This window comes from Lepisma saccharinum, chromosome 5 (assembly GCF_977018435.1).
Source record: "Lepisma saccharinum chromosome 5, izLepSacc3.1, whole genome shotgun sequence".
Classification (NCBI taxonomy): Eukaryota; Metazoa; Arthropoda; class Insecta; order Zygentoma; family Lepismatidae; genus Lepisma; species Lepisma saccharinum.
The window spans coordinates 15,773,947-15,801,408 of NC_139233.1; the positions used below are offsets into that span (position 1 = coordinate 15,773,947).

At 39.9% G+C, this 27,462-nt stretch overlaps 1 protein-coding gene across 1 annotated transcript in view; it reads left to right on the top strand.

Moving 5' to 3' along the window:
• The window catches only part of LOC145988223 (trypsin V-B-like), a 46,229-nt gene extending 19,299 nt beyond the window's left edge, over positions 1 to 26,930 (top strand). The window contains exons 6-8 of the mRNA XM_083123070.1: positions 1,000 to 1,103; positions 5,693 to 5,892; positions 26,423 to 26,930. Of these exons, the coding sequence (XP_082979196.1) occupies positions 1,000 to 1,103; positions 5,693 to 5,892; positions 26,423 to 26,578 (460 nt within the window). The 3' untranslated portion in view covers positions 26,579 to 26,930. The remainder of the gene's footprint in view (positions 1 to 999; positions 1,104 to 5,692; positions 5,893 to 26,422) is intronic.
• The last annotated feature ends 532 nt before the right edge of the window (positions 26,931 to 27,462 follow it).

The following is a 27,462-nucleotide window of genomic DNA, read 5'->3' on the forward strand; positions in this document are numbered from 1 at the left end:
ATTTTCTTGACACTTAAAATGTCTGTCCTATCATATACAAATAACCTCTGACTAGACAATTATTTCGTAACAAAGAAACAAAAAAACTGTAATTGTGTTCTATTGCTTTCATAAATATATTTATGTAGATCTCTACTACTTAATAATAGTAGTGATATAAGTAGTAACAGCAGCTGCATTAGTAGTAATTAATCCAATTAATTAATTATAAGTATTATTAATTAATTAATTATGATTACTATTAATTAATGAAAGTATAATAAAACAATGGTAATGTAAATTTGTAGAAAGTTTTCAAAATAACACCCCCCTTGATGAAATCCTGCGTACGCTACTGATTCAAACGTTATATTACTGAAGATAAGAGTTTCTCGTGTATTCGATAATAAAAATGTGTTTAGCAAATCTTTAAGATTATGCAACAAGTCATAAGTTTCTGAAAATTACATTCTCTTGAGCAAACCTAGTTTTCGACAAACCACTAATATAAAATTATTCGAAATTTTCTCGGTGTAAGAATGGGTGATTTAAGGTAGATTCTTTTATGTCTTGTCTCCGCATAAAGTGGCTCTGGGGCTCACTCACACTCAAGTCAATGGGTACCTGGTGGCAACCCTGGGGGGTGAAGGGGGCCGGAGCGAGGTGCTGATCGCATCAGATCAAAAATGGCCGAGATTGAGAATGTGTAGGACCCTACCCCCAAATTCCCTAAATGTTCATTCATGGCACGGTGCTATAGGCAGGGGAACTTAACAACACACACGAATCTTTTCCCCGATTTCTTCCCAGAGTACACTGCGTGATGACGTCAGCCATTGACAAAACCGACAAGCAAATTTTTCAATATTTGCATATATTTTTATGAAAGAACACACAAACTTATTATTTTTAGCAACATCTGTAATCTTAAACATATCAATACATTAATTGGATAGAAATCAGAGAATGTTTATTGTGTGAGCGCTTACAACATAATTTTAAATGTGACTACTTTGACAGCCCGAAGGGGAATAATGACATCGCTGTGGTAAAACTGAGGAAACCGTTCGAATTTAACCAGTTTGTTCAACCAATTCCTTTGGCAGAAAAAGCTCCCTTAGCGGGTAAGTGAAATTTATAATGAATAATATAGGCAACGCACAATAGTAGAATTTAAGTTAAGTAAAAAATAGAACCTTGATAGGTGTGCACAAACTAATTTATTTGGGTATGCCTTAAGGGGAGTTTCAATTGATTATCTGGACAATGTTAGCCTAATTGTCGTAACTTTGTGTGCTTTTTCTCAGAAAAAATTATTGTCGAGACGCGCTAGCAAGTGGCGTGGAACCACCCACTCTGGTAGCGACGCGCTGTTGCCGGATTGACATACTTCAGGATTTTCGCGAGCCCACAGAAACATGAGGAAGGCTGAACTACTGCAGCTCCTTATGTTACACAAACCCCAGTTCCCCATATATCGAATAGACAAGCTTGCAGAAGAAGCGGTAGATACGGTGGTCCGTCTCCCGCCTTATCATTGTATGTACAATGCAATCGAACTTATTTGGGCATAGGTCAAAGGGCTGGTAGCACAGAGGAACACTTTGCCACCTGTTACACCGTCTAAAATTTTGCAATTGAAAGAACAGGCTATCGGGGATGTGACAACAGATAGGTGGCGTTCGGCTATAGAACACACAAGGAAGATTATTTCCGAAGCATGGGAAAAGGAGGGAGTTGAAGAGCAGAAAATGGAGGATTTTGTAATTTCACTTGGGCGGGAAGACAACAGTGACAGTAGCTCAGATGAAGATGTTCCTTTACCAACCAACAATGAAGATGATCTTGGGATAGCGCCACTGCAATGGTAGCCGGTAAGCAAAAACAACTGATTCTTTAACTACTACTTCTGTTCTTTCATTCATTTTTTATGCTTTTACATACAGGTAGCTCAAAGCATTGATAACACATGTACCAAATATATCATTAATGTTAAGGAAATCGAGCAATTGCCAAGCGTTTCGTTGTAATTAATTGAACCCTGTATTGCCAGAGCCTGTATTATCCTGTAGCTTCCCAAATTATCTCACTTCACACACCCACATGTGCCTCCCCGATGGCACAGTGGTAGGGTAAGCGTTGTCGCCTTGTAATCAAGTAGTCCTGGGTTTGATACCCTGTCGAGGCACATAGTGGTTCGGATCCCACTTCCAACTGTAGGTCCATTCCAGATTAGCCGTAGTGTGCATAATGTGGACTTTCAAACACCAACTCAATCAATCAATTCACACACAATGATTTGTTCTTGATAAATTCTTCTCCGTAATACAGTAACTCAGTTCTGTAAAATTCTGTTTTAGAGGTGAATTTTTGTAGGTCCCTCAAAATATAATTTAAAAACGTGTTAACAAAACGAAGTTGTACGTAATTTGTTTATACGTAATTTGCCCTAATTTTCAAGAAATACATTTCATTTGTGCGTTCTGAAGCTTCAACAATCGCGGCGTGACAAAGAAGGCAAAGAGAGGCGGCATGAAATCAAAGGAGAACGATTTGCCACAGTGTTGTTCATAACACAAGACGCATTTTCTTTTGTTGGTAATTGTGATACGATACAACATAAGTGAAAAGATGCCGGTAGCTGATGCTTGCAATGTACCATAATAAAAACTCAACAAAGGTTCTTTCATTGAAGGTTTTCGGTTGCTGTGTAGAGCAGGAAGATAAAATGTTTCATGCTTGCCAGAATGTATGATTCGTTAAATTATCACTTTACGACTGAAATAACATATATTAGCATACTGATACATACGTGCTTTATTTCGCGCGAGACGCTTTTTTCTCGAGCTTGCCAACAGCTGACTAGCCTGTCCGTGTGTTTGTGCGAACGTGGCAACGTAGAAACCCCCCAGCCACATGGCAGCCAACGAGGAGACAGAATTTGGTCACGTTCTGCCGTTCTGCGTTCTGATTGCACGCCGCTTCTTATCGCGTCCGAACTGTAGGTATATGAAGATAAAATTTTAATATTGTAATCTTTGAGTATTCTTTATCACTTGAGCACAGGTTTTCCTATCATTGAAACGATATTTACAAGCAATTAAAAATCAATATGGGTACAGAATAACTAAATCTAACAAATATAATAAAACACATGTCTATATCTCTACGGGTACAAGTAATATCAGCTAAATCCCTTTCATTACATAAACCTGTACGTTCAGTTTTTCCAAGTTTTCTAATGCAAATTACTTCATAAAATAAAATATCATACCTGGTCACTTGATGGTTAATTTCATATGTTGCATATAGTTTTAAATGGTAGAGTCCCAACTTTCAGATTTATGAAGTAAAAATACAATCTTTACTAAGTGATTGCTGATTATTATAGTAAACAATATCAGATTGTTTTGGATCGTGCGGATCGTGTGGATCACAGAGATCATCTCAAATGACACGAAATAACTTACTTTCTTAACACTGATGATATTATTTTCACTTACTTTTTTAACACTGATATTGTTTTCACTATGTTAATGGTAATTTCAACATTATAAAAATATTTAGAGGACACATTCCGTGATTTCTAGGCACTAAGAACTGTCTAAATAGGTGGGCAAAATCGCACTAAAAATGTAGAAAAAGGCAAGTACTTGGCATTTCACTTATAGTATTGTGAATAATGAATGGCATCAAATTCATATCCTCTCTAGATATAAGGGTCAACGATGTACTACACCCCGAACTGCATTTTACAGACTAATGAGGGTCTGGCATTTGGACCTATGGCCAGTATAATTCTATGTAAGGTACGTAAGCCAAAGGTGGCCATTGTTATCCACTAGGATAATTTACAAATCTCTAATAAGGGATAAATTTATGAAATTTTAAGAAATAACTCATAACTAATTAACAACATGTCCGATGTAAATATTTTGTAAATTGCTTGTAACTTATTTTAAAACAAATAATTACAAAACCGTTACATCTGTTCTAAAGGTGGCCGGCTGCTTACAGTTTCGTAGAAAATGTTTGTTCTCAAGAAAACATATTGTACATTGTAATACATCAAGTAGTTCTCAGAAGTTAATTCGTGTGGCATAACAAACATGTTCCCCCTTTTGACGTCATTCGTACCACTATGGGTTTTTCCCGACTTTTTTTACTGCTTCCATTTGATTTTTTCTTAAATTTTCGGAAAATTTCGGAGGGGGCTATACTCCTTTCAGTCCCTTCTGCGTACGCCAGTGTATTAAACTGAGAGAGACCAACCTGAACAGAGTGAAGCAAGAAAGATATCTCAGGGTTACACTGCAGGAGAATCTACAATTCACTCTCCACATTAAAAATGTGACTAGCAAAGCGGAAGGCCTCATAAATAAAATTGCAACAATTCGCGCAACCTCATTCAACCTCTCAACAGATGACTGCATAACAACTATTAGACAATCCCTTCCAAACTTAAGCACATACCAATTAATTAGTTCTGCCCATTTCAACAAGCTCAACACCCTCACAGACTTAGTATCTACTGCCAAACTCTCTGAATACAAAGCAAATCTCCAACAACTTCGTCATTAACCAGTGGAGCAGCATAAACCAGTAAGAAGAGGAGCAAAACTTGATCAGCTCCAGTCACCATCTCCGAAACCAAAAACGACTACCTCCCTTGATGTTAAAGATAAGACCAATAAGCGTACTTCCAATTATGTCTAAAGTTATAGTAAAAGAACAATTACTTGAACATCTGATGTTGATAAGGAAAAGTTTCCCGTGCATATAACACCATGCCATGAAGGCACATTTAGGCGATGTGGGGGTAGGAACCACACACATTCTCGATTTTGGCAATTTTGGATGTGATGTGATCAGCACCATGCTCCTGCCACTTTTTCTCCCCAGGGATGCCCCCAGGTATCCATTGATTTGAGGCTGGGTGAACCCCGGAGCCACTTTATACGGGGACAAGGCCAGAAAAATTTCGACCTTAGATCACTCATGACCACTATTCTCCACGCCAATCAGGCTTCAGGAAACAGCACAGTACAGTAACTACTTTAGTTAGTGTTGTTGAGGACATAGCCAAGGGGTTGGATATGGTAAAATTACGTTCCTGGTACTCCTTGATTATACCAAGGCATTTGACTCCTAAAAACAACAACCTGTTTGCAAATAAATTGAAATCAATTTACATAAAATATAAAGAATTGTTATGGTTTCAGTATTATTTAACATACAGACAACAAGTGTAAAATTAGTAGAGAATATGTTGTTGCTATCAAAATTGCTTGGTATCAAACAAGGAGCACACAAGGAAGAATTCTAAGACCTTTTCCATATACATCAAATATTTTAATGAATCCTTAAAACATTTCAAATGCCATCAATATGCAGATGACATACAACTATATGTACACATACCAGGCCCTAAGCATTGCAACAGGAGCTCACTTCAAAATATAAATGGTCTGAAGGTAATACACTCAAGTTGAATTCATCTAAGTCTTACCTTTTTATCTCTAGGAGCACTCCATAAAGGCGATTTTCTTCTCTTCTCTTCTCTTCCTTCCTCTCCTCTTTCTCTCTCTTTAGTTATTTCTATTTATTTATTTATTTTTTGTCTCCAATATTTTTAATTTCCGAATATGTAGCCATTGTCAACATGCCATATTCCAAAACATATGAGGATTTGATTTTTCTTTTCTTTTTGCAGCCCAATGGTGTAGTGTGGTTGGTTGGGGCTACGTAGGTTATAGCAAAGGGATTTTCGTTAAGCCAGGCCAACTGAAGGTTGCACAAGTGCCAATTACCAGTGACTATGTATGTGCTAGAAATTATAAAAATCACACTGATCATCGATTGTGCACAGGTTACCTTGAGGGACCATTACAATTCTACAGGTCACCTTGCAGAGTAAGTATACAAAGTCTCTCTCGTACACACACACACACACACCCTACCCACACACATACATGCAATATTACCATTAAATTATTACAATATCTCATATTGTAAACTTAGCATTTTGAAAATTCCTAATCTTTATTTATTTGTTGGCTCACTATGGAATCAGCACGTAATTGATGTGATAATTATATATCATTACATTTAACTAACTGAAACTGTATTTGCATCTTTGGTTATTACCTGTCACTTTTCTGTACTTCTGGGCTAATTATGACGATGAGTATGGATGACGATGATTCGACCCTTCGTCCATAGCGAGTGCTAAGCTTCTTCTATATGATGATTCTGGGTGTATTATGAAGTGCATTGAATTAACCTCTCTTTCTTTAAGCCAAGTGGGTTTAAAAATGTATGTCGCCTGAAATAATTGACGCAGCACAGGGCACATGATTTCTTGAGATTGCAAATCATATGATCCGACAAAATCTAGTTAACAAACATCTTTCAGTAATTAGGCTCAAACAATACAATAATAATGCATTTAAATTTCAGATAAAGCTGAGAACTTCACTTAATTCATGGTTAACCAAGTTGTAGAAATATCTAGACTGTACTTGAAGTGAATATCCTCTGAATATAGTCTCACAGTTCAGTCTTGAAGCCTTGACTTGAAGTGAAAATCTTTCAAATTGCACTTCGGCTGCAGCGCCAAATATGATCAGTAGATAAAAGTGAGGACAAATTGTTTTTCCTGCATTGTAAAGACTTGTTATTCACCATAGAAATCACATAGTATTTTAAAATGTTCTTGTACTAACATTAGCACACCTGGCTGACTTTCCACTTCAGTGATTTCAAACAAATTTTAAATAGTAACTCGGTTACAATTACTGGTACTTAAAACGCAACTGTAAGTTACTTTCTGCTGGAAATTTTCTTGCAAACAAATGACATGCAATGACATAAGTTTGGTATATAGTCCTCATTACAAAAAAATAAGATGGAACACAACACTGAACCCTTCAAGTTCACTTAGAAATAGCCAATTGCAAAAAATCACGAATTTTCTACATTTAACATGCAATGAAGCCTAGACTCCTTGCCTTAGGTGATTCTACAAATATAGTTTCACCTTGACATCCAGAGAATACACACTGTTGGAAACAGAGTTGCCAAACTTAGCTCTTGTCCACGGTAAAAATTTCCAAGTTAACAATTTAAGTGCCACAAAGTAACTGTAAAAGTGATTGTTAATAACGTTAATTCTATTGCAAAAAAGTAACTCTGTTTAAAAGTAATTAGGTACGATTAGAATTCCTAAAAGAATAACTGTCTCGATGTGGTTAATTTCCTCCCTAAATCAAGGTGAATGAATATTTCGTAAATGATTGTATTCTTTTAACGAAGGCCAGTCGACGCTTCTTCAACTTCCTTGTCCTTTCCTTGTCATGGTTAACCTAATTGTAGGAATAATAAATGTTAATTGAATCGAACACATACAGTTGATACTGCTTTATACATAACTCAGTTCACCTTAATTCTGTTTTATACGTAAATTACTGTAGGTCCCGGCAAAATATAATTTTAAAAAAAAACGTTAAATAAACCTTATTTGTACGTAAGGCATTTACACATAATTCGGGGTTAAACGTACTAATTTTCATGAAATACAATTCATTTGTACGGAACCAAGCTACAAAAGTATACATTTCTTGTGGTTACAAAAACAAGGTGATTTTAAAATACAAAACAGGATACGCGGGCATGGCGGCGGTTGGTCTTGAGTTGTGAAAAAGATGAGTGTGGCATGATGGTGTCATAGAAAAAGCAAGGAGAGTCATGAAGTCAAGAGTAGAAAGATTTGCTGCAGTTGTTCAGAACATGAGATGCATTTTCTTTTGTACGTAATCCCGATACGAAACTACACACGTTAAAAGGATGCCGATAGCTGACGTTTGCAGTGTTTAATAATAAAAACAGAACAGCGGTTTCTTCAGTGATCGTTTTCAGTTGCTACTGGTCGGCATGGAAAACAGAAAGAGGAAATGTTACGTGCTTGACCAGAAAGTAACATTTATATGGAAGTGAACACTAATCCACATAAAACTTAAGAACTGAACTTTTGGAAAAGTTAATTTACTACATTATGACAGAAACAACTTGAATTACGTATATCTTGTTCCTCAAAATAGTTACAATTACATTACTTTAATAATGTTATGGCATGGTATCTAAATCTGATTTGTAAGTAATTCTCTTACCTTATCTTACCATCCGACTCTACAGCCCCTGGTGGGCCTTGGCCTCTTCCACAACATGTCTCTAGTCTTCTCTATTTTGTATTCTTCTCTCCCATTCCCTTATTTCCAGCTTCTTCAGGTCCTGGATGACTTCATCCTTCCATCTTGATTTTAGTCTCCCCCTTCCCCTCTATGAATACATTCTTTCCTCCATTATTTTCTTTGCCAATCTTTCCTCTCAGATTCTTTCGACATCTGATTCTTTGTGATTTTATGAATCTAACTATATCTTGTCCATCGAGTATTCCATCTATTTCTTCATTATTTCTGATTCTCCATTTATCCTTACGGTTCCATAGATTTTTTGATTATTCTTCTTTTAAGAACTCTCAGGTGGTTTTCATCTTCCTTCGAGAGAGTCCACACTTCAGAGCTGTACGTAATTACTGGTCTCATTAACGTTTTATATGCTTTTATTTGAGTTATTCTGTCGATTAGCTCGCTCTTGAACGACTGTAGATTGGCGCAGTATGCTATGTAGCCTGCTTGTATTCTGTCCAAAAATTGCTTTGCTCATTTGATTGTTGTTATTTATTACCATTCCCAGATATTTAAAGCTTTGAACTGTTTGTATTTCTGTATCCTCTGTTTGTATGATGTGTATTTGTCTACATCTGCTTTTCGGTGTCTACTTGTAGTCCTACTTTCTCTGTTTCTTTCTGTAGTTCTTGAAATACTCATTTCATTAAATCTTCTGTCCTTGTTATGAATGTTGCATCATCTGTGCAGTTATAACACCATTAAGCCTTGTTTCCATGATTATGAAAAACTAAATATGCTGACCAAGGCAGTAATTTATTTTATTAGAAACATAAACTAAACGTAACGTTTCAACCTTCTATCAAGGTCTTCTTCAGACTCTGTATCAAGTACAAAAGTAACAAGATACAAAAACAGGACATTATATATACACACAAACATTACTTCCTCCAGACTATTTAGAAAGTTGTTTGGAGGCCTTCTCGATGGCGCAGTGGTAGCGTCGTTGCCTTGTAATCAAGGGGTCCCGGGTTCGATACCCGGTGGAGGCACATAGTGGTTCGGATCCCACTTTAAACTGTAGGTCCAGTCCCAATTAGCCTTACTGTGCATAAAGTGGACTTAAAACACCAAATCAATTCAATTCAGAAAGTTGTTTGGAACTTTCCAGCAGGTGACTTTCACTTTCAAACTTTACTTTCACCTAAAAGGCTAAACACAATTACTTCCATATAGAATGTGGTTGGACTTTTAATCTCACGTACTTTTCCCTTCATTTCTCTTCCTTCTCCTCTCCTATTTCTCTCTTGTCCTTTCCACTCTTTCTAACATCTTCTTCCATTCTTTGTTTAACTTCAATCCCCCATTCCAGTTCATTGTGTCTTCTTCACCTTTCTTCTCTATTTCCTTGGCTTCCTTCCATTTTCTCACTAGCATTCTCTTCTCCCTTCCTATCTGCTTAGCCTCATCCCACTCTATGTCATGTCCTGTTTCTCTCGTGTGTCTAAATATTGCATTTCTTTCACTCTTAAGTCGTACATCATCCCTATGTTGTTTCAACCTGTCTTTCAGCCTCTTTTTCGTTTCTCCTATGTACACACTCTGACATTCTTTACATTTCACTTCGTAGATAATAATAGAGAAGAAAGGTGAAGAAGACACAATGAACTGGAATGGGGGATTGAAGTTAAACAAAGAATGGAAGAAGATGTTAGAAAGAGAGGAAAGGACAAGAGAGAAAGAGGAGAGGAGAAGGAAGAAAAATGAAGGGAAAAGAGCGTGAGATTAAAAGTCCAACCACATTCTATAAGGAAGTAATTGTGTTTAGCCTTTTAGGTGAAAGTAAAGTTGGAAAGTGAAAGTCACCTGCTAGAAAGTTCCAAACAACTTTCTAAATAGTCTGGAGGAAGTAATGTTTGTGTATATATAATGCCTAGAGGCACATATTTTTGGTAAATAAAAAAGCAAAATTTCGGAACAAAAACGGAGTCAATTTCGGGTTCAAAAGCGGTAAATAAAATAAAATATCGGTGTTATAGCGGTGAAAAATTTGATGAAAAGTGGTATATAAAAAGACATTTTGGTTTTAAAATTGTGAATATAATCCTAAATTTGATTTAAAAACTATACTTATTCCACAGAATTAACATTTCACTTCTAATAGCACATTTATGTAGTTATAAGAGTATTAAGTTTATTTCTGTGTAAAGGAGTCCATTTTTGCTTCTCCAATATTAACAGCAGAATTAATCAATTTTCCGGGAATTGCATAACTCACAGGATACTTCAGACTTCAGAAAGTGTCGCGTCGGTATATAAATGGTAAATTTCGTGTTTAAGAGTTAATTTCGCTTTTTGCAGCTCATTTCGCATTATTTCGTGACAAAACATGGTCACAAAATGCATCTCACACCTTTCAAAAACATGAAAAATTAACACTACAATGTGTTTTTTCAAATTTAGTTTTTTCGTCAAAAACGAAATATGCATGCCCCTAATAATGCCCTGTTTTTGTATCTTGTTACTTTTGTACTTGATACAGAGTCTAAAGAAGACCTTGATAGAAGGTTGAAACGTTACGTTTAGTTTATGTTTTTAATAAAATAAATTACTGCCTTGGTCAGCATATTTAGTTTTTCATCTGTGTAAGTAGATAGTAAATATGCCTTCTAGCAATACCCTGATTTTTCGACCCCTCAGAAAATCGCATCGAAACCTCAAAAACTCACTTTCTCTCCACGTTCCGCGCCTCATTTATTGCGCTGACGATGTTTCACGGCGCAGAAAAGCCGGTACGAGAAAATTCACTTTCTCATCCTTGAAGTACGAATGCACCTTATCGTAATTTTTTCTAAGTCCCGGCCAAATGTTTATATATCGTGACCTTTGTAAACCTCTCGCGAACGATGTGATATTTCTGCCACACACACATATGCGCGCGCCTCTCATTATTTCTGTATTGTGACGCAAGCAAACAAACAAAATAATAATTGTTGTTTTTTAGGATTCCTGGCCCCTATAACCTCGCCAGGGTGCGTGGTGCCCAACCAAAAAAGTAAAGGTTCTAACGGCTGCGGTTATAGATAACCACACCTCTATAGAGTTTCACGTGTTTTTTTTTCCTCAAACTTTCATGAAACTCTACAGAGGACCTCCGTAATGCATGAAACGTGTACTAACGACTCTAGTGTTATTTGATGTTGTATTTTTGGATATAGAGTTTTATTGTGAGATAGATAAAAAATTATGTTTATTATAATATTTTCTTGATGAAGATGGAGAATATGTGTGTGTTACAAATAAAGTTACATGTTTTTTTTTTCTAGTGTGTGTGTATGTGTATGTGTTTTTGATGTTCGACAGCATCTGAAACGAAAAAAAAAAGAAAGAATTTTATTGTTAATTTTCTCATGTAAAAAAACAACAACAAATTTTGTGCAAATTCTGATTGTCTCGTGCTATAGTGCAAAAACTGATGAAAAAAAAGGACATTGTAACTGATAACTGATGAAATTGACATTGTAACTGATCTGAACTAGTGAAATTCGTATTGTGCCATTGTAACTGATTGTGCTAGTACAAAATTCTTATTGTAACTGATTGTGCAAGAGAAGATGTTAAACCTGTTAAAACTGCTCTGTGACCCTCTCGTTCTTCACATCATGGATGAAGGACTTCTCTGCGACCAGGATGACGCTGCATAGAGTATCCTCGGGCAACGGACTGTTGAACTCGCAGACGACCTTGATGTTGGTGCGATCGTTGACCACCACCTGCTTCCTCTTCGTGGTGTTGATGACGGACATGGGTCTGTGGGTTTTGAATTCGCTGGGCGTGTAGTACATGTCCACGTTTCCCTCGGTCACGCGCTTGTAAGCCGTGTAAGCTTCGTAAAGTTTGAGGTAATCGTCTTTGGTCATGTCGAGGTTGTAATTCTCGCGCGGGAAGACTTCGTTCCTACCATTCTTGAGATAAACGTTCTTGATCTTGCAGTCGTCGAACTTGCTGGAATCTTTTTCCTGATTGTTATCGCGCCCGGTCTGAAAGAACACTACGACGAAGTCTGGCATGTCGAACTGTATGTTGTTGAACTGCGTCGTCACGTCGAATTCCATGTGACTTCCGGACGCTAACTTCTGCACGCACTGGTAACCGTGAAAGTGTATCGCCACCTGCGGACTTTTCAAGATCTCCGCTTTGTACTTGAGGGCGTAGTTCGTTTCGTATTCCACGATCGGCATTCTCAACTCCATGCTCCGGATGACGCATTTGGCTGCTTCGGGTAAAGTGTTGGGCAGCGGCGTGGTGCCGTCCGGACCCAAAGTAGCGTATCGCATCAGTGCGTCGTTGTCGTTGGCCGCTCTTCGAAATGTGATTCTCAGTCCTCCCTTCCAGATGATCTCCTTGTAGTCCGAGAAGAATCCCGGAAGCAGACGCATGGGAAAGAGCACCGTGTGACTTCTCGTCGATATTTTGGTTCCCGCTTCGAATCCTCCCGCCTGATAGTATGCTGCGTCCGTTTTGGATAATTTCAATGTTCCCACTGCCGTCGACGTGATGCCTGGATAATCGATTCTGTCGATGACGGTGTTGTGTTTCCTCACCTCCACCTGCGAGAACAGGTGAGGCACGAAGTTGTCCACGAGTTTCAAATTGGCATTGGGCGGAAAGGCTTCTCCGCTTTCCTTTTTCACCACGTCGAATTGAAGGTAAAGGTCCGCTCTGTGAGGATGAACGAATCCGTCGCCTACGTCCACGTCGTCTTCGATCTCCCGGTTCGCTTCGTTCAAATTGGTGAACGTGCGACGGTTCGGAGGGAAAGATTGCAATTCGTAACTTTCGATTTGCTCCATTTTTTTTCACTATGTGTGTTATTTATTATACGTTGATCTCCAGGACGGCCGTCGTCGTGGCACCTGCGAAATCCACCAGTCTCCTTTCTCGTTCGTCACCACCAACTCTATGTTGTCTATGCTGTTGCGACATACTGGAAAATAGATCGGCGAAGAGGGTGTGTAGATGATCGGTTCCATGAATTCGGAACTTGGTTTGAACGTGGCTATGATTCCCGTCTGCTTGTGACTTCCCAGCAATCCGTCCGAGGATTTCGTGATCATTACTTCCGCCACGTTGCAGTGTACAATCAGAGTCTCTATGGCCAAGAATTTAGGAATGTTGGTTGCTACGTGCTTGATGCCAGCTTCGAGTTTTGTGTTGTTCTCGAAACCTAAAAGTTCTCCTATGGTGCCCAGGTCCACGGTCTCCGTCGCCGATACGATTTCGACTCTGTGCGTGACCGAATTTTGAGAAAGGTACGTGTCTTGGGGTAAGTGAGCTTGCAAAGTAGAAAGATTGTATTGACCTGGCGTGACGACGATATGTTCGCTTCCGACGCTAATTTTGTTGTTGTGCTGCGTGACGTTAGGTATGAGGTACATGCTGTAGAATGCACGCAGAGCTATGGATTTAGGATAGACGATGTCGTCGTGCAGCGTGAGTTTCAAGATCGAAGATTCGCTCGTGAGATGGAACACGCCCAACGTGTTTAAGGTTCCACAATGCTTTCTGGAAATCTTTGATCGTAGGGTTATTTATTTTAGAGAGAAACGCGAGCATGGAGAGACAGAGATGGCCGCAGTTCACGTCTCCGAAATTTTGAATGCGTTCGACGTTGTAGTATATATAGGGTTTTGTTTGTTTTCAGATAATGAACTAAATTTGTAGGTGGAACACCTCCGAAAGAATCGAAAACGAATGCTTTGTTGTCATTTTTGTGGTAACATATCAAATGCGTGCCTGGATTTTCTTGACTGTCCAAGTTGACTACTCCACATTCTCTATTTTTAACGGTTGAAGGTAACGAGTCGGACATGAAAACTCCTCTGAAGTGTTTGATTTGTAATGGTTTGATCAGAGATTCAATGTCTCGGTTGGTGAGTGCTGTTTCTTTTTTTTAAACTTCCTCATCACGCCCTTCCCCCCTTTCTTCTACATGGCCAGATTGTGACGTTTTTGTTCTTCCAATTCCGCCTTGTTCTTTTTCGAGTCAATGACGGTTTTCGCGATGGCGGCACTTCCGCCGGCCAAAATTCCCACGGCCCCCAATGCTGCCAGGATGGCCGGGATGCTGAATATGAAACCTCCGATCTTTTGCTTTTAATTTCTTTACCTAGACCGCTGATGGCATCGATCACAGGTTGATCTTTACGTTTCTTCTCTCCGTAGGATCCGCGATTCTCGGATTTCCAACCTTTGAAGCGTTTCACGAGGTATTCACGCAACTTGAGATTTTCGTCTTCTTGAAATTGACGTTTTGACATTTTTCTATATACGTTGAAACGTTTCTGAAACGTTGAATTCTCAGCCTATACGTTCGGTTCTCGTAGTTTTCTTGCCGTCACCCGCTTGAGACTATCCACTTTTCTAACACTCACTTTTTGTTTGTAATGGTTATTTATACATGCTTGTCAGACGTTTGAAAAAAAAAGAATGTTTTTTTTTTCAAATTTTATTTTTTTTGGATTTTTTTTCTTCTCGTTGCAAATCTGAAATTTTCCTCTTGTTAGCCTCAGGGTGATTAATATACTCTGAGACGTCTAGATAAACGTTTATTTTATTCCTATACTTTCCATGGTTTGCTTTTCGAGTCATGTCAATGGTCACGAATCCGAAATCGTCACTGTTCCAACAGTGGGAGCAGAATTTAGAAAATAGATTGTAATTCATGTCAGCCCCTACGTAATCATCATGTGCGTGTTTTAAATTGGTGTGGTCTTGTCGAAACAAGCAAATAAAATTAGCATTATCGCGTAGCAGTTGTTTCGGAACCTTGGAAAAAGTTTGTGCCAGGTAGAAACAATCTAATCCTTTGTGACGACCTCGAGTGAAAAAATTACGAATCTCGTTTTGATTTTCCAGGATCATGTCGTCGAACACCACAACGGAATTCTCGAGACAATCGTCCAGTGGAATGATTTCTGATGCGAAAGTTGCAATGCCCAGTCCCTCGTACAGTTTCATAAGTTGCTGGAAAGTCGGTTGTTCGAGACTTTTCGAAAATACGTAGAGGTGTCTGTTTTCCCAGTCTAACCAATTGGGTGCGAGGATAAAATTATCAATGAGCAGTGTCGTCTTTCCGCACCCTGAAGGTCTTACGATCAGACATCGTATGCTATCGGGGAGCAATTCGCCGTTCCTTTTTTTCGTTTGATTTTCCGAATCAGGTAAACGTTTCACAACATTCCACGTACTCATAGAATCACTTCGTTCGAATCGATCCAACTTGTTCCCGGAAGTCCCAGCCATTTCACCAAAAGTTTGTCACCTCTCTTACGCAAAACTTTTTCGATAAGGTACGTGTCGGGGTATTTAGTTTTAGAGAGTTCCTCCTCGTAGAAGCGCCCCAATAAAATTTCACCGCCACTGTCCTTTATTATATACGTGTGACGGTTCCCGGGTAAAACTCGAACCACGGTAAAAAGTTCCGTGCTCCAGTTTCGTGTGAAACCCCTGTCGAACGTTCGCTTCAATTTACTGATCCTCACCTGGTCTCCAATTTTGTATTTAGCTCTTTTTGTCGTGGGTGTGTACTTTGGACAGTAAACGCTAGAAATTAAACGCTGCTCGTCGGACTTCGTAACGTCAGCTGGCTTCATGCCTATCGTTCTGTGCCGTGTGTGATTATAGTTGTTAACAAGTTCCGGAAGAATGGTGAGCCACTTGTAGCTTCCCTGAAGCGTGAAGCGTGACCACATGCGCGATTTCAGAGTGCGATTAAATCTTTCCACGATGCTGGCTTTGACGTCACTGAAGGTCGAGTAATGTTGAACGTCGTGTTTCCGAATAAACTTTTGGAATACGGCATTGTAGAATTCCTTCCCCTTGTCCGTGTGCAGAAATCGAGGTCGTCTGCCGCTTTCGCGAAAAATTAATTTGAATGCTTCCGTGACGCATGTTCCTGTTTTCGCCTTCAAAGGTAGAGCCCATGCGAATTTCGAAAATGTGTCTATGATGGTGAGGAGGTACTTGTTGCCCTTGTTCAATTTATGTACATTTTTTAACTTGCCGCTGCTCATCTCCACGAGGTCACTTTCCCAGAGGTCGTCGATGTCCTTGGTTACCACCGCCAAACGTTCGTAGTTGCGGCGTGCAGGTTTATGCAATTCTTGGACGATGGCGTGCCTAGACATTTTTTTTTTTTTTTTTAGAGATTACGTTTGAAGAGAAGCACCAGCGTGATGGGATTCAAAGAGGGTGGCACCTCGCTCGTGTTTTGAATGATCAGCTTATCGCCGGCACTCACGTCGAAAACGGTAAGATCTTCGTCTTCGTGTATTTCATATATGTTGCGCGTTTCGTTCCAACGTGCCAGAGGAATGTTTCCTGCTTTCTGGACACCACGATTCGATATCAACGTCATGGTGGGGACGCTAGCTTTTATGCCGTGAGACCAGTACGAAAATTCGTTTATCTGAATCGTGCCATCGAGGAGAAACTTGTAGTACGGACCATAAGGATGTAACATGTACAGTTTGTTACCTTCGACGAAAGTGGAGATTCTCTGTTGATTGGGCACGCTGTTGATTTCGATGGCTTGCAAGGTGAACAATTTGGCGATTTTAGTGTCGACGCTGAGCAGATTACTGTGAACGTGTCCGAGTTTATTTTCGATGGGCAACAAATGCTCGACTATGGTATCCGTTACGGAAGAAAACGACGGTTTGATTTTCACTTCCACGTTCAACTGCTTGTAGTTTTCGTTGAGTTCTTGCAACTTGGCACCGAAAGAGGCCAGCGTCGATTCCTGCGTGGATTCCAGCACTCCAACTTGATCTCTGATGTAGACGACAATGTTCTGAAGGTTCTCAACTTGATTCAATTTCGAACTTTTCTCGGTAAGATCGTTCACGATGCTTCGCATCTCTGTAAACTGCGTGTGAAGATCCGCGACGCTCTGCGAAGTGGGCAGCGTCGACACCAGCGAACTAATTTCATCTCGAATCTGTTCCACGTTTGCCGTTTCCGTTTCTAGTCGTTTCAGCATTCGAGATATGTTCCTTTTCAAAGCGTGCAATTCTTTGGAGGTGGGGAGATTGGCCACCGTACTTTCGAGATTGCTCAACGAACTTTTGATGTCGCTCGATTCGGATAATGCCGTCACCGACGTTTTCAATTTTTTCCAAATCTTCCTTCGAGGGTACGCTCGTCCGTAACGATTCCAAGTCACCCTGTATGTTGTCCAGTACGTGATGAAAATGAGCAAGGTTCGATTCGACGTTCAAATTTTCTAAATATTCGATCTTCTGCTGAACCGTGCTTAACGTGTCTTGAATGCTCGTCAACGCGCTTCCTTGAGCGTGAATATTTTTAATTTCTTCGTTGATTAACTCCAAAGACGCCTGAAGCGTAGCGATGGTGGTTTGAATGTGTTCGAAATCTTGATAAGCTTCCAATTGAATTTTTATGTTCGCAACGCTTTTACCGATGACCTGCAGTTCGTCTGACGATGGTAGGTTCGTCATGGTATCTTCCAAAGTCTATAACTTGAATTTAATTTCTTCCAACGTGCTGGTGAATTCTTCTTGTAATTTGGAAACGACGACATGCAAGCGTTCTACATCGATATCATTCACGACGGTTTGAAGTTCAGAGAAATTCTTTTCGATTGCGGAAGTTCGTTCTTCGATTTCGAGTTTCAATTTTTCCAAATCTTCTTTTTTCGATTGAAATTGCTGTAATTTGGCCAAATCATTTTGAAGCGAATCCACGCTCAACTGTATATTTTGAACGTTGTCGTAAGAAGGTACGTCAACATATTTTTTTATGAGCGTTTTCAGTTCGGAATCGATTTTCAGAATAGGATCGAGACATTGCGTTTGGAGCGTAGCGATCTCCGACTCTAAACTTTTGTTTAAGGTCTCCTGCAAAGCGATCAAATCACTCTTCAACTTTCTAACTCGAATATCCAACATGAGAATCTCTTCTGCGTGGTCTACACGCTTGGTGTGGCCGAAAATGTCGTTAGGCATTTTGTTAACGGTTATTTATAATAGGATAGACGATTCGTAATTCTACGAAGAGAGGAATGAGTTTGTCGTAATCTCCTAGGAGTTCCACGTAAAGATAATCTCCTGCAGACACATCGTACGCCATGTTAGAAAGTACCTTGTCGTGCTTCATTCGAAAAATGTTCTTGCCGGTAGAAATTTTAATATTTCGCCCTTCGTTGTCCGGATTCACGGTGATCCGAAGTTTCCCGTCGATCGGAATTTTGTAAAAATGTAAATTGTTATTGAAGACGTAAAACATCTTGCCCACATCGTCATCCAATTTCGTCCAAATACTGTTGAGGTGTACAATCAGTAGACCATTCAGTTTAGATAAGACGGAAGGTAAGAGGTTATTGGAATTTGGTGGTGCAGTTTCCATGTTGATCTGTTTTCGAAAACCAAAAAGATTCATTGTCCTTGTTAGTTATTTAAATTTCAAGAGAAGATTTTCCTCTGCAGCGATGCAATTCAAAAGGCTCGAACATGTAATTATGTCATTAAATCACGATGAAGAAGAAAAAAGTAAGAGCTGAATTTAATGAGCCTCGTTTAGAGCGAGCGTAAACGACATAATAACAACTTCCAACTTTTCATCGCCCGAGGGCTTCCCTTTTCCTCTTTTCCTCCGTATGTTTTTGGAGAATGGCAAAAGACACAGCGGACTTCATGGCTATGGGGTTACAGTTAACACACGTCACATTTATCGCTTCCATTGCAGTGGCCCCACTCTCTCGTGTGGATTTGACAATCGAGAACACGTAACTTGTTGTCTCTGGCATCCAATGCTACTTTGGTTACGCGCGTCGTGTACAGTTCGTGTAATTTATTCGCAATGCGATGATCGGTGCTAAGTTTTCTTTTACCTTGAAACAGGCATTCTTTGTAGTCTTGCATGTTGAATTTGCTGGTACTTGTTTTTCCTACACCCTTCGCTTTCTTAATCTCTTTTTCTTCTGCAATCTTGACGCAGTACATTTTGGCACGAAGCCCCGCAAATTCGCTGATGTAATTACCAGCCGCTTCGTCTTTGAACTTTCCTATGGTCATTTTATTTTCTGTCGAATGCAAGTGATGGCCTGATGGTAAGTTGCTAAAATCAAAAAGATGCTTCATCGAACTCAGATCATTTTCGAGGCTTGGTGTTTGGATTAGAAAAATGAAGCTATCCGTGTCAATGTAACATATTTCAATGTTATCTCCATAAAAAGGTTGAAACTGATCGTAGTAGGATTGGTACATGTGCAATTTAGAGAGTTCAAGGACGGTGGCGCCTATGGCAATCGGTTTGTTGAGCATCACTTGCTTCTTGTTCTTCTCGATGAATACTAGATTCTCGTCGAAAATGATGAAGTTTTTAAAGTAGGGGGACGCGACGATCTTCTCGAATTTCTTTTCGTCCGTGACCAACGTTACGTCGATGTAATTGCGCACGTTCTCCATCGTCTTGCCGTAGATGGCGTTATTGAATAGTTTGTACAGATCCTTGTCTGCAGGCGATGTTGATTGCGCTCTGCGTTGCGTGTTCTCGGCTATGTACGGTTCGAGCCACTTGCTCTGTCGGAACTTCAATCCTCTATGTATTTTCTTCAGCTGCAAGCCGTGACTCACGTAAACTTGGAGGAGTCGGTAGTGCAAAACGTAATTCCGCTTGTTCTCCATGCTTAGTATGAGTTTTGGCTCCTGTCCTCCAGGTGGCTTCTCTTTGGTGGGGGCCAGGGCCAATCCGTGATGTTTCTCGTGAAGCGTTTCGGGGTAATCGAGATCCACTTCCAAGAAACAGCCCCATTCGTTATTTTCGCTCCAGTTGAGAAAATCCTCGCAGGAGAGTTCCTCTTCGGTCATCCACTCGTAGTCGCTGATGGGAAGACACTGGGACATGGAATGGCCATACAAGTTGTTGACATCCCAGTAGACGATGTAGGTGTTGGGCTTCGATGCATCATAAGCAGGCGTATGAGGATTGTTTGCCTGAGCATGGCGTCGGGGACATTGGACGATGCCACCGCGTATCGCACTCTCCATGAAGGCACTGTTCTTTCTCTGCGATGAGTCCCAGTTCCATGTTGGTGTATTTCATCATAGATTCCCAAGTCAATCCCGGCGTCGTGAAGAAATACGCAGGATCCAACTTGTAGATCGCGATGCATCTCTTGCGAAACGATTCGAAAATGTCCATGAGAAGTGTCACGTCCAATTTAAGATAGAGATCGTGATAATCACGAAAAATTTGGCAGTTGAAGGCCGTCCACACACTACGAGCGTGTTCGTAGTCCTCTTCGGAACAGACGTCCTCCGTGAGATGAGAATAAAATGCCTCCCGGGGTGGAAGTCCCGTCTCGTCAAATTTGTCGAAATCGTTGACGTACTCGTAGGGGTAGACGCCCTTGCGACGCAACAGATTCAAATTCTCATCTCCCGAAAACATTTGCTTGGTGGCCACAAGATCTTCGTCGCCAAGTTGAGATGCAAGGGTGGCGAGGCTGGAGGACAGGAAATTGTAAGAGTCCAGGATTCTAACTTCCACACTTCCTCCTTCTTCGAGAGGGATCCACACTCTTACTGCAATATACTTCTCGCTCGTTCTAGGGATGATGCTGATTCGAGTCGTGATATTGTACAACTCTTTGATGAACAGATGCGTATCGTATTTTTCCGTGTAATGCAGAAACACGGCAACGAAATGCGACTCCTTAATTTTAAGATTGCAGGAATTACAGATGGTGCTCAGGAATAATCCATTCTGATGGTCATGGTGCACGACCTTGTGATTTTCTGGGGTGAAAGCCTGGTTACACTCCGCGCATCTTGTCGCCGTGTCATGTCTCCGTTGTTGTTCCGTCGTGAGAGCAGGTGGAGAAACGTAAGAGCCTTTCAGGCTGGGTGCAAGTTCTCTTGCGCATTCCGCTATCTTCTTAACAAAATTTTTTGCCGCATCAGGTCCACAATACAAGATGACATCATTTAATTTTTCTCCGTAAATGGAGAAACTGCAAGGCTCGTGGTGAAAAATTTGCATTGTGCTTGAGGTAGAGGGATCAGGGTTGCAAGACGTCATGGGAACTTGGAAGCTTTCAAAGTCGGCATAAAGGACAACGGGGTGGTGGAGAAGAGCCTGGTGTTTCTGAAATTTCATCTTGGTTCCGGGTTCCGGCATGACATCTTCGGGTTCTGCATTCACGGAGCCAAAACACTTGTGCTGTTCTTTCATCTTCTTTCCCTCGCGAAAAATTCTCAAACATCGATCGCAAATTTCAATCTTATCGTGATCCTTGGTGATCTGTCTTCCGACTAGGCGAGAAAAATTGCGAATCAAACTGTAACGGCCATCTACAAGCAAGAGTCGAATTACATTATTCTGGCTTCTCGCAGGTCTTAACACACAAATATCGCCGCAATCGTCAACCCCGAACACAGAAATATCGATATTTTCTCCTTTTTCCTCTCGATATTGTTTTATAAAATGATCTATGTTGTTCAGCTCCACAGGATAGGAAATTCCTTTTATCACATTTTTGTATTTCTTCTCGTATCGTCTGTAATTGTACAGACGTTGGGGGTTATTATTAGCTGGGTGTAATGCGGCGATGACAGACCATAAGAAACTCTTCGCATCATTACTTTTTATGTTTAACACGTCTTTTTTTTTAATGTCTGGTGCAACATTTTTTGTTTTTTGAGCGCTGCGTAACGGTTTGAAATTGCACACTCGAAGCTCTAACATGTGGCTGCGACCGCAAAGACTCCATCCACTTCCGCGACCTTCAAAGTCTTCTTGTTTTTGTGTCAGGTGCTCAAATAGCCGTGTCACTATCTCGTCACGATCCTCGTTATTGTCATCGTGTAAGCCTTCACACCCTACGTAAAAGCTGAAAGTGCTTGACTCGGACGAGACAACTTTCTCATACAGCAGGGTCAAGACGAGATGAATTTTAACTGCAACATTAATGAGGCAATCTCGTAATTTATCAACTACCAGAGATTTCACATTGTCGAGGAACGTGGCCGAGTCACACTTTTCGTCACTTCCAGATTTATACGTCATGATGCGTGCACTTTTATTCAAAGCACCGCCTTCATGCACATCAGTGCGAGATTTCTTTGCCTGGGGGACGACATCATGTTCCGGTAGACGACATTTTTTCAAATGCTTCGAGATGTTCGATTTGGAAATCAACTTCCCACAGTTTCGACATGCCGTCATTTTCCCGCAAAGACCGGAGGGGCCTGCTTGCGATTCCATTTTTTCTCTGTTATTTATATACGTCAAATTTTTTTGGGGGGGTTGTGGTGGTGGTAGGGGAAAGCGCACTGAAACAGAAGAAAAAAAAGTTGAAAAATGCTAGATATTTTTTTTCCTTCCACAAGTGCATATATATTAGACGCGTGTGTGCACTGTTGTAGGAGGTGTGTGTCAATTTTTATGACTCCTCTGAATATGTGTGTGTGTCAGACACAAAACAAAATAAATATATCATGAAAAAAAAACACACTTGAAAAAAAACAAAAAAAACTTACCTTTCAAGAGAGATAGAGAGACTTCAAAAAAAAAACTTGTAGCTCACTAAAACTTCCACGATGATATATATGTATACTGCCAGACAAACAATTAAGAATACTGAACTGCCACGATTGACGTTCACCTTTCAAGAGAGATAGAGAGACTTCAAAAAAAAATTGTAGCTCACTAAAACTTCCACGATGATATATATGTATACTATCAGACAAACAATTAAGAATACTGAACTGCCACGATTGACGTTCACTATGATAATGATGTACAAAAAGAGAAACTGGTGCGTTATATAGGAACCCCCACCCCACGCAACCCCTTGGTTAAAACACAATGTCCTAGCAATAAACCCCGTTGACCGATTCACTCATGCGTGTGTGTGTTGCCCTGGTACAAGCGAACAATACCATACTTCCTATTTTTTTTTCAACAAAAGACTTTTTTGATGCACACAATATCCTGTGGGACAAAAATGGCAAATGAACGGGCGTTGACAGTTCCACCCATGCATGTTGTCGTTCATTTCCTCGGCCTCTTCCACGCCCGTCAGGGGTGATGTGGTTTAAAATTCCAAAACAGCAAGTTGACGAGCGTTTTTTTTTTTTTTTTTTTTTTGTTTGTTTCGATCCCAAAGGGGTTTGGCCAAACTCTAATTGCGTGAGAAACAGGTGGCTCCGCTCTGCGAGAACCAGCACGAAACTCAACCATGCCTGAAACAAAGCATCCACTTGTTTCGTGCTTGTGATTCCATAAAAATAATACGCGAAAAGATTAGAAAATTCCACGTGCAACAATGCAGCTTTTTTGGTCGAGCATAATGTGGATAGATAAACTTCCAAAGCGGATGTTGTTGGGCTCGCTTCCACCGCATCCTCCTCCGATTGGATTGTTATCAGGGATGCGGTGGATTCTTCGTTCATGACCGTGGAGGTGGAAAAAATAGAATCTCTTCGGGTGGAAGCGGATGCGAGCTGAATAGGTTCGGGGAGGAGTTGCCGTTGTTGCGGCGGCGGCGACGGGGGGGGGTTGTTGTTGAAGCGGGTAGCATGGGCAGTACGGCAATTATTTCTTGCGATTGTAATTCCCTCGAAAAAATAACATTGCTCCCCAATCGAGCACACACGCTTGCAAGAAAGACAAAAAGCTTGCGAGCGAAATTGCGAATCGTTCCAATATGCAGGTTCGGAGCAGAAAATGCGAGTGAGGTTTCGAAGCCACGAACGTTCGATTTCAGCATCACCCGTACATATCGCCTCCAAAATTGCATCGTTAAACGACGAGAATTTCGGAAACGCTTGCAAGATGCTTCGTACGTTGTGCGAAAACAATTGCATCTTGGACGAAGTTTTTTCGGGTTCTTGCCGTGCAAGCTCCTGAATGGTTAATGTTTGGGGTGATGTTCTCATCGAATCGAAAATCGATTTCAATTTCTCTCTCCCACTCTCGGGCGACATTCGATATTTTGGAATTCGTTCTCGAACGTTTTGCAGAAAATTTGGATCGTTTCGAAAGCGTTTGGTCCGTGACGAAGACGTTGCGTTGAGCGATGGAACACAATTTCTCTATAGGGACTGAAAAATTCAATCGATCGAGCGTCGCTATCCACGCAAACATCAAAAATTGCACGAATGCTTTTGGGGGGCTTCGCACAGGATCATCAGTTTGTTTTTCAGGGAATAATCTACGTAAGATTCCAGCATCGAGAACGAACAACGTTGATTAAATTTCTGGCAGCATTCGCAATACAAATCCAAACTAGTGATTATTTCGCCGCCACCACGCACCCTGGCGAGGTTATAGGGGCCAGGAATCCTAAAAAACAACAATTATTATTTTGTTCGTTTGCTTGCGTCACAATACAGAAATAATGAGAGGCGCGCGCATATGTGTGTGTGGCAGAAATATCACATCGTTCGCGAGAGGTTTACAAAGGTCACGATATATAAACATTTGGCCGGGACTTAGAAAAAATTACGATAAGGTGCATTCGTACTTCAAGGATGAGAAAGTGAATTTTCTCGTACCGGCTTTTCTGCGCCGTGAAACATCATCAGCGCAATAAATGAGGCGCGGAACGTGGAGAGAAAGTGAGTTTTTGAGGTTTCGATTCGATTTTCTGAGGGGTCGAAAAATCAGGGTAGTGCTAGAAGGCATATTTACTATCTAATTGTGTAGGTGCAGATTTGACTAGTCTTGGTAAATATAGTCTGCCTTTTGTTAATTGTACTAATGGCTCTGTGAAGTGCAATGCTGAAAAGGGTAGGTGACAGCCCATATCACTGTGTGACGTTCTACTCTGTCGCTTATTTGGAAACGCGCCTAAGGTCCTGGAGTTGCTTATATTGATGGTAGAATACAATAGTCTTTTGTTCTGAAGCTTTTGGTCCGAGGTTACGGACAGCCTTAAGACTCTTATTGAACCTCACAGTCAATGCTGTAATCTTGGGCACAAACAAATAAATAATTTTTGGAGTAACCATTAATTCACGTAGAACACTGTTCCAAGAAATTCCCATTTAGATTTAACTACATCACTACTCTATTTTAATCTACTATACCACCACCAATCATATTATTATGCGTAAAGTGTGTTGTATTAACATTTCAGGTGAAATTACGGAACTACCCTGAGATATATTTGAACTTAATTCATTTTATTTTTTCAACGTAGATTTTTAATAAAAATAAACATGTGTAACATTATAACAAGATGTCCACGTAGTGGTTGATCTCCGGTAAATATTTCAAGGTAACTCGCAACGTTCGTACATTTAACAATTATTATTAACAATGTCAACATTAAACAACTCAGTTTAATTTTAATTACCCAACTCAAAACTAGATGCTCAAATTTAACTATATTTCAATTATCTGTAAATATCTACGTTTAATCAAAAACATGAAGAGGGTGAAGGGCAACAATTTCTTTAATTGGTAGTTTCGAATTTTATATACTTAATTTTCAACAACACTGACGAATATCAACATGTGTCGTGAATCGCCACGACAATTTTATTGTTTAGATTCGTCAATTGTTTTTACTAACGCAGTTTAAGTTTTTTGAAGGTTCGTTACGTAAATTACGACATCGTTTTGTAGCAGTCACTTCACGCACAATTTAAAATATAAATTTCATTAAAGAACCTTCCAAGAAAAATATTGAGTGTTCGAACCAAAGCACTGTAATTACTATTTCAATGGAGATTTCATTTAACGTAAAAACTCGTGATCAAGCCGATTATTCACACACGTATATTCAAAGTTTGAGAGCATTCACTTTAATCGTAGTACGATATTTATTGAAGATTTATTGTAGTTAGTTGCAGCACGGTCAAAAACAATGTTCTCACTGTACAGCTCTGTTGTTTGTGTCCCATCACGCGACGTTGTCACGTCTATCTTCCAAGTCTATAATGGTCGTACATCGGGCGCTATCCAATCACTGTCCTCCTCAATTAAGGAAAATGAGCAACCTTATATGTACATTTTATTATTTTCTCTTCACCTTGACATATGTATAACTCAGGTTCAACTGTATCTAATCCACATGGTTCACTGCATATACACCTTGGTGAGAGTGGAAAATAAAACAGAAATTATATTTATGTCAAAAAAATGATTTGAAGAAAGTTTGTGCTTATGCTGTCTTGAACGTCTAATGATTTTTTTTCTAATCATGCAAAATATCTATTTGGCAGGCTGATTCTGGTGATCCACTTGTTTGCGAAGGGAATCTGGCAGGAATAGCGATTCAAGTAACTGGTGCATTCATATGTGGTGTATCCAGGTTACCAACTGCTTACACAAATATTGCTTATTTTCGCAAATGGATTAAACGAAGAATTAAGAATTGATTTTAAACATAACAAGATAAACTTTGTAATTCCATTACAATATATGTTTGTAATATACTTGTATCAGTATGTTTACTACTAAAACTCGTAAGTTTTCCACTTATCATTTATTGAATACAAGTGAACACATCATCCATAAAAAGCTGTTTAATTTCAAGGTGATAAAAGAATAATTATACCTATATTGAGAGTAATAGCATAATGATTAAATTAAAGAGAAAGGAAGATGCATGGAATATAATGTGTGTCAGAAAAATTCCTGGACTAATGTAAAAAATAATATATGCCTATTCAACTCACCAACTTATGATCCTTGCTCCTGCCAAAGACTACCGTCCCCTCCTCTATCTACACACAGCTGCCAGCATTAATGGGGGTCTCGGAAGAATGCAGAAAAAGTATCTTCTTCAATGCTTCTCAACACAACTGTCACAGTTTGCTGGAATATCTTGATGTTGCATCCCTTCAGCTACAATTTCACACAGGAAAACAGAAAGAAATCACACAGCGACAAATCGAATATGGATGATGTGGAAGAGCAGGGATACAATGTCTGACCGCATATTCGGGTACCGATACAGCAGTATGGGGCTTTGCATTATCATGCAAGAGGAACCATTGCCCAGTGGCCCATAAGTCATCCCTATTCAATTTCAGTACATGTGATACCATGCGAACATTAAGTAACACGAGGGTCTTCTTGAGTTACGTTTCTCACACGTTCCACATTTTCAGCTGTATATCCTACTGAAGGCTGGCCTGATCGTGGACCTTCTTCCACTGGAACCCTCCCCTCCCGAGACCTCTTGTGTAGGGTTTATATATGCTCCAGATTTTCCTGGACAGTCCCGGAATGGTATAATTTGTCACGGTGTTTTGAGAAG